The sequence below is a fragment of the Lathamus discolor genome, chromosome 6 (assembly GCF_037157495.1).
Source record: "Lathamus discolor isolate bLatDis1 chromosome 6, bLatDis1.hap1, whole genome shotgun sequence".
Lineage (NCBI taxonomy): Eukaryota > Metazoa > Chordata > Aves > Psittaciformes > Psittacidae > Lathamus > Lathamus discolor.
Window position 1 is genome coordinate 86,239,862 of NC_088889.1, and position 8,511 is coordinate 86,248,372.

Below are 8,511 nucleotides of genomic sequence, written 5' to 3' on the forward strand. Positions count from 1 at the left end.
CTTAGATAGCTAAGTCTTGATCTACCCTGGGTTTTGACATAAAACATTTACTTTTAAAAGAAGAAAATTATCCAATCCCATTTACATGGGAGAGAGACACAAATAAATACCAGTTACTGAGATAAATAAATACAATTCCTCTCTCCACACTGATGTCACCATAAAGACATTAACCCCCCCCCACATATGGCAGCTGTACTCAAAGAAACAAATATATTCATCATGAAAGATTTCAGCTAAATGAAGTTAGGTGAAGTTAGTTACTGTTGGCTTGGCAAATGAAACCAGAATCACTTCCTGACTGGTGTCTGGAACTAGAAATCGTCTCCCAACAACAGTGAAGGTTAAAAGACTGAAAGAAAACCCCTCACCCCAGTACCCAAGAACACTATAGAGGGTGAGATGGAAATTACCCCGAAGATGGGGATAAATAGCAGTATATAATAAAAAGCAATTCGCAAGGACAACAGTTTTATTTCCACCTGAAAAGTAACTGCTGTAAGCACATTAGTAATGTCCACGTAAGGTTAATCTGTAGTTCGACATCTATACAATAAAGGGGTTTGTTTCATCTTTTTAAAGTAAGAGTTCACCGTTCTTAGATATATGGAGAACACTGCAGACAATAACTGTTTTCTCCGGGTTCTTATGGCTCTTTAAAAGTAGGCTAAAGAAATTAAAAGAGAGAAAAAATACCTGGAGAAAGCAGACAAAGGCAGTACTTTTGCTCATAAGTTTAAAAAATGATCTTCAGGAAAATCAGACCTTGAAAAAGGTTCCTTCAGGAAACACTTCCCATTGCAATATGAACAGAATGTACAATATGTACTACATTAAGAGTTATGCCTTCCATACACGAGGAGTAAAGCTGTCCATCTTCATCAGGACTTTTCACGTTTTTCTTCCGATTTCTCATCTATCAGGTCTTTAAATCCCAGTTTTTCCAGTGGTTCATTAGCCATAAGTTGCCTATGGTAAAAAACAAGAAAACAACATTTCGCATAACAGAGTCTATAACCCAGAGAAGACCATAATTTTCTATTTAATTCAGTATTATTAATTTTCTATTTCATTTAGTATTATTTACTCTAAAGTAATCCAAGACACAGATCCAGAGCGACTGCTGCTTGGCAAAGCCTTAGAAACTTCAGTTTGGGGGTTAGCAACATTCAGGGATACTTCTTTTTTCCTTAACAGCAGCTTTCCAATTAAATGTGTTGTTTCCTGATTTTCGATACTGAATACGAGTTTCCTCATAAACTGACCTGGCTCTTGGTTATCCCTAATTAAGAGACTTAAAGATAATTAGAGACTTAACGAAGACGTCCCTAAAACTCTACCTGAATTCGTGGCATTTACTAGGTTCTAAAGTGGATGTGGCTCAGAACAGCATTCGTGATATCGCTCTACTTTGCTGTCGTGATTTTCAGATAGGTTTTGATTTGCAGCCCTCCTCATCACCAACCCATGCAGTGTATGCAAGTCCTTGTATTTAAGTGCGTTTAATAACGCCCTCTGTGCATGTCCCAGTGAGCTCCCTGACTCAGCACTGTGCAGGAAGCTCCGCAAAGCGATGCAAGGCCAGAAACACCCCTTGAAAAGCGATACTTTTTTCACTTCAACTGAGGAACAAGTTAAACTTTTCACTTACAAACACAGCTAGGAAAGTAGTAATAACAAAAAAGCTTCGCATTGAGAAAGCTGGCTGTGCAGCTGTCTTGCAGTTGTTGCATTAACCCACCGGGCAGCTCCAACACATCAAAACCAAGCCAAGCAAACCGCTGACGCCACCAAGGGCACCCGTTTCTTACAAGGCCACAAAGCTCCTGTCGCACGAACGGGTTTCCGCCTCCCCCCCCGCCGGTACCTCTCCATACGGCACTGCAGGTAGGCCATGGCGCGCTGCCGGCAGGCACCGCTCTCGTAGCCGCTGTCGCGGAGGCACTCCATGAACCGCTCCTTGAAGGCGCTGCACTCCCCTGCAAGACACGGCGAGGGCCGCGCTACCGCCGGGCTCGGGCGGCGGAACCGGCACCACAGCCCCCCCCCACCCCAACCCGCGGCGCTGAGGGGAAGCGGCGCAGGGAAGAGGCCGGGCGCTAGGCCGCAGGGAGGCCAGGCCCCCGTTACCGCACCGAAATGATCCAACGGGAAGGCGCCCTTGTCCGGCGGCCGCGGCTTGAAGCTTTTGCTGCTGAAGTTCATGGCGGTGGACATGTCGCCGGCGAGGGGGGGGAAAGGACCAGGACCGGGACCGGGAGCAGAGCCCTCCCGTCACTCGCTCGCCACCGGGGCCAACCGGACACCGAGCGGCGCCAGAGCGCCGAGCGCATCGAGCGGAGCACGTGACCACGGCCGCGCCGCCACGGAAACGGCGTGCGCATTGCTATGGCAACCGGAGAGCCTCGCTCTGGGGAGAGGGGGGCCGCCATGGCAACGCGATAGTAGTGATGTCACTGCTGCGGCCGCCCGTCAGGGTGGGCTCGGCCGCTGGGGTCGGGTCGGTGGCGTTCCCGGTGCGGTGCGGCGGCTCGGTCGGCTGCTGCTGGTAATAAACAAACCGGTTCCTCCTCATAAAAACCTTGTTGCGGTCCTCACGCACCTCAGGGCTCTGAATGCGAGGGGTGAGAGCCATGGCTGTGGGAAGCCAGCCTGCCGACGGGCAGGGAACACGGCTTGTCCTCCTGCGTTTGTTCATCTGGGGGAAAGCGAGCCCGGCGTCGGCAGCGCAGTTTATACAGGATCCAGCCCTGGCAAAGGGGCTCCTGGTTCCACCCAGAAGCGTGTGCTCAAGGCCCCTCCACCGCAAGCCCGTCACCCACAGCCGCTGAGCGCCGGGTCTAGACTTAAAACCCACGTTTGAGGACCCGGCTGTGGCTGGTGGCGTGATCTGAGAGCCCCGGGGAGCAGCACATGGCTGAGGCACCCCCGGGACGCAGCAGCAACTTTCCTTTGAGCTCCAGCAGGATTTTGGAAGAGCCATCCCCATCCCGCTGCACTGACCTGGGCTCCAGCAGACGTCATTGCTCATCCCTCATCCACCCGCACGGGCTAACATCTTTGCACAAACCTGATGGACAGCACAGAGTTATTTTACGCCTCCCCCAAGCGATGGGCGAGCAGACGGCTTCCCATCGTGCAGCAAGACAAGAGGTCACTGGGAGATGCTGCGGAAACAGTGAACTTCCAAACCTCAGGAGAGAGTACCAAGAAAAGCACCCCTTTTGCCTGCAGGTTTGCAGCACGCTCTCTGCAGAGCCTCAGATCTCATCCTGAAAGGAGGATGAGAAATAGCATCAATTTAACCCACCCGAGTGCTAACTGTGGATGACGCTGCTAAAGTCTTTTCAGTTCTTTGCCCATGGCTGCAATTGGAGTTTTAAGTTGATTTTCTTGTAATTAAATTATTGAGATAAATAGAATTCGAGGCTGGGGGGGGGGGGGGAAGGGATAAACAGCTCTGCAATTGTTAAGGACAGCCATTATGGAAATATTACCTGCAGGCCCATTTAAAGTGTATTTTGTTTATGCTTTGATTGCTTTCTTATTACAGTATTGAAATCGTAAATTGAAAATTACACCAGGTTCTGTTACACAAGCAACTGGTTTACACAGCCTGAAATATAAGGTTTTATTTATTATTATGTTTTCAGGGCTGTGAACAATAGATGTTTTTTATTATACGGTAAATAGCACTTTTCCACTTGACTTCATTATAACACTTAACAGTAAAAGGGAGATACTCCTCTTTCAGAAACACATGCAGCAAACTGCCTCCCAGATCTTAGAAGACCAGGCAGCAGAGAAGCAGCTTTGTTTTATCTGGACAAGTTTAACTGAAGTGTTAAGGCACTTGATTTTGGCAAACTGACCAAACTATGCTCCTTAGTTCCTGGCATAGTGGTTGACCTGCCGATTCCCTGTGTGATGAAGGAAGAAATCAAAGGGAAAAGATATTCAGGGATCCCACAGTGGAATTATTCCCAAACAGACTACAACAATCCTTTCCACTTCTGTTTGATATCTTAATCAATGATCTGGGCAAGGGGATCAAGTGCACCCTCAGTGAGCTCACAGATGACACCAAGCTGGGCAGAAGTGTTGATCTGCTGGAGGCTAGGAAGGCTCTGCAGAGGGATCTGGACAGGCTGGATATGGGCCAAGGCCAACTGTATGAGGTTCACCAAGGCTCAGTACTGGGTCCTGCACTTGGGTCACAACAACCCCATGTAACACTACAGGCTTGGACAAGCATGACTGAAAGCTGCTCAGTGGAAAAGGTCCCGGGGATGTTGGTCAACAGCAGCTGAACATAAGCCAGCAGTGTGCTGGTGGACAAGTGCCCAGGTGGACAAGAAGACCACTGACATCCTGGCATGTATCAGAAATAGTGTGGCCAGCAGGACCAGGGCAGTGATTGTCCTTCCGTACTGGGCACTGGGGAGGCTGCACCTCAACTCGTGTTCAGTTTTGGGCCCCTCATTACAAGACAGAAACTGAAATACTAGAGCATGTCCAGAGAAGGACAGGGAAGCTGGCAAAGGGCCTGGAGCACAAGTCTGATGAGGAATGGCTGAGGGAACTGGGGCTGTTTAGCCTGGAGGAAAGGAGGCTGAGGGGAGACTTTATCACTTTCTACAACTATGTGAAAGTATAGAACAAGAGGAAATGGCTTCAAGTTGCGCAAGCAGGAGTTTAGGTTGGATATTGGGAAGAATTTCACCAGAAGGTTTGTCAAGCACTGGAACAGGCTGCCCAGGGAAGTGGTGGAGTCACCATCTCTGGAGGGATTTAAAAGATGTGTACAGGTGGCACTTATGGACATGGTTTAGTGGCGGACCTGGCAGGGCTGGGTTAATGGTTGGACTCGATCTTAAGTATTTTTTCCATCCTAAAGGACTCTATGATTCTATGCAAAGGCTGTATCAACTTTCTGTATTATACTATATTCAAATGGTTGGATTACTTATCATAAACTCCATGTCTTTCTTTGGAGTCTTAAACTTTGTAGTTACCCAAATTCAGCTCAGGTATAGTAGCAGGTATTTGGTTATGCTTACTTAATGTTTTTACTGCAAATGTCAGTTGTATCTTCTAGAGTTTCCTGTAAAGGTACAGTTTGTCTTAGACTCTAATACATGTGCTTTAGCAGTTTAGTATGGATTTTTCCCAAGGAGATCAAATGAACCCCTGTTAGATAATCAGTGCGAAGAAAAAAACCTCATTTGCGGCTTAAGCCAGCCAGTTCCAAAAGAATTCAGTAAAAACAGCCACAAAGAGCAGTGCCACAAACAGAGAATTAAATGCTCTTCATGTATTATCTTTCAAAGAAGTGAGAGACTTTCACAGCACCAGAGAAATCTGAAATAGCTGCTTCAGTAAAAAGGTGCCCATTGTACAAGAGAGATCAGATAATCTGTAAAGCATGCAGTGTTTTACAGTATTCAGTCTGGAGTCCTGAGCCCTTTCCAAACATTAGAAGGCTCCCCAAACTAGGGAAAACCTGGGATCTTCCCCTTTCAAGTTACACAGCTGGATAGTTAAAATAAAGAACAAAAATCCTTTGCTGGAGTCAGAACTGTTAGTCATTAATTATGGAGTAAGGAGTCATTAATTATGGATTACAGTAACATTCAAAAGATGTTTGCCCTTTTGCAATGTTGTCAGATCACACTGAAAACTTACCGTGCTTATCCATCAGTTAAACAAATGTACCTTCAGAAGGAGTCTTTACACACTTTGCATTACTTTTGGAAGTGCCAAAGTGAATAATACATCAGGGCAGAACCTTTATTCTTTTATATAGGCAGGGTAAACTCCAGGACTTCCATTATTTTCTCTCTCTCATGGTGCATCTCTTAAGAGCCTACAGATTCAAATTATCAGGTGGTTAATTTGAAAATAATTTATAGACAAGCCATGAAAGGCTTTGAGTAAAGTACATGGGGATTTTGTAGCTTGACTTGGGATAGCCGTAAGAAATTAATCAGTTGAACAAGACCAAGCATATTCAGACACTGGAATTTGTGCCCTTGAGACTGCTGTTCCCAGCCCAGGCACAGAACACACCTCAGAGAAACATCCTTCCAGGATCACTCATTCCTACGCCTCACCCTCGCACAGCAAGCATGCCGCCAGCTCTTACATAAGGCCTCTTGCTACATCACTGCCACAGGCTGTTGTAAACCATTTTTCTCCCTTTTAGTTCAGGTTCCTAGACAAGCAAAAATGCAGAATATTGCCAGAATAGTCTGGGGAATGGGGATTTCTGTTGTGGATGATTAATGAAAAATTAATGTTTGCACTTATAGGGAAATCATAGTTTCATGCCAGTAAGGTCAGGGCCTTAATACATTATGTGCTCTACAAAGATGTACAGAATGATAGCTCATTTTCTGACTGAGCCAAAACCTCATCAGGTTAGAGGAGAATGTGGTAGAAATAGTAACACTGCGCTGAAAGCCAAAGCAAACTTCTTTCTTACGTTGTGGGTTGCCATTCTGGTATATCTAAATCCACATCTCTATCTATCTGCATCAAGACAGGGAGTCCAAAAGTAAGACGTGGGGACCCTGGCTCTACTGATACAAACCAACTAACCATCCTTCATGGCATGTCCCAAATTGCCCTTGAATTAATACGATTTCTGCAATACTGTGTTGAGACAGACTGAAGCTAGAGACCCAAGAAAATCCTTGGAGCTATGTCAAAGCATTTGATTTGTTCAGCCATAGTTTGAAAATAAATTCTTTATAACCTTACCTCCTCAGTGCTAACTTCCCAGGTCAGGCTGCCTTGGCTTGTTGGCTGAAGCATGGGGCCTGGAAGAGTATTTTTATAGATGCACCTATTATAAAGTACATTAAAAGCACCGAATCCCAGGATCTCCATATATCACCGAGTGAGACTCATGAAGGAATGGCATCTATTCAGTCAAGAACAAGGCTTTTAAAAGCAACAAAGTTCTTGAGAATGGTTTGTGGCTAAAAGGAGCAAATGCTTAACAGGAGAGGGAAATACTGTCACCCTAGGCTCTGCACAGAGACAATACACTAGTCCTGTGCACAGATATTATATTTTCTTCCCGCAGTGACCAGGCCCATCACATACAATCTTTCAGCTCAGAATATGGAAAAAGCCCCCGAAGAATCTTTCATTGGAATTTTGCAGTGAAATAATGATTTTTTTAAAGTATAGTTTCAGAGTCTTTCTTCTCACAGTAGATGTGCACCGCACACTGATTTGACAGATAACTGAAAGGCAACCCAGTGCAAGTTATTTGTATCAAAATGAGCATAGCAAACACTTGAGATACTGATCACTGTAGTGATCCTGTAGAAATACCAGTCTCCAGGATGGGAAGAAGCAGGTGTAAACCAATAAAACAACGCCATAATTATGAAAAAGTGAAAGAGGTCGAAGTCAGAAAGCTTTTGATTCCTTTTTGCATTGGCATTTTTCAAGGTGAGCAAAATCCATTAGCAAGGAGCAGCTTGAGTTTTAACGCATCTGAGTCTTTAAAAATGTTAATGTTTAATAGGGTGTGCTCATGCTTTATATATCCCTGATAACGATGCATGGGCTGATAGGCATCTCCTGAGGTTGTAAATCAGTAGCAGAGCCTTGCAAGGCACACAAGCACTCGGTGTTCACTCTCCTGGTTTATTGTGTTAGAACTCATTGACTGAATTATGGCCTTATAACAGCTCTTTCTCAGCATTATCCTACTGTTACTGTAGCATTATTAACCTGTGTCCCAGTAGAAGATTATATATCCTTCTCCAGATGAGCACACAGAAGTTAGACGACTCTGTGGCTGTTTAATATACAGGCTCGTTTTCTAGGAGGAACTGAATTATTTCCCTGAGCTATGCCCACAAAGTCACTTACCTGAAGATGATATCAGTTCTGGTTTGGGCTGGTAGAAAGACAAAGACTTTTGTCTTTGGGAGTGGGGAGCAACATTTTCTCCATTAGTATTCAGCTGGGCCTGTGAAGGGTATTTCATCACTCTTTCTGTATCTTATAAAGTCTCAAGAGTCTCAGTGGACACACCATTTGCTCAGACGAGAGTCTGGCACAACAGGATATTCTTAGAAATGTCTGGGACAAGAGGGTGCAGAGGTGCAGACCAGGACTCCATAGTTGTGCAGCAAATGATGATATGGACATGACCATCCATTGCCCTCCTTTCTCTGTCCACCCTGCCTAGTTCTTTTCTGCTCCACTCCTGATAACAAGCCTTGGAGAACAGGCAGATGTGCAGGCACCCTTTTCATGTCAATCTAGTTAGAGATTATTAATTCCCCTTGCCTTCGGCTAATGTACTTTTATTAATAAATGATCATCATTTTTCCATCAGTGGAGCCTGCGCCCGGGAGCCTTGCAGGATTCTAGGAAAAGTATTTATTAAAACTAAAGATTTCTAAAGGATAGAACAGCAGCACGGCCCAATAATCTGGCAGGATCTGCAACTGGGGGGCAAAATATCCCCACTTGAGAACATGTGAT

At 45.4% G+C, this 8,511-nt stretch overlaps 1 protein-coding gene across 1 annotated transcript; it reads right to left on the reverse strand.

Moving 5' to 3' along the window:
* Nucleotides 1-454: 454 nt before the first annotated feature.
* LOC136016785 (cytochrome c oxidase assembly protein COX19) lies at nt 455-2,447 on the reverse strand. Its single transcript, XM_065684444.1, is given in 4 exon segments — nt 455-969; nt 1,868-1,979; nt 2,136-2,226; nt 2,229-2,447. Coding segments are annotated over 4 exon segments (495 nt in total). The 5' UTR covers nt 2,433-2,447; the 3' UTR covers nt 455-881.
* Nucleotides 2,448-8,511: the final 6,064 nt, after the last annotated feature.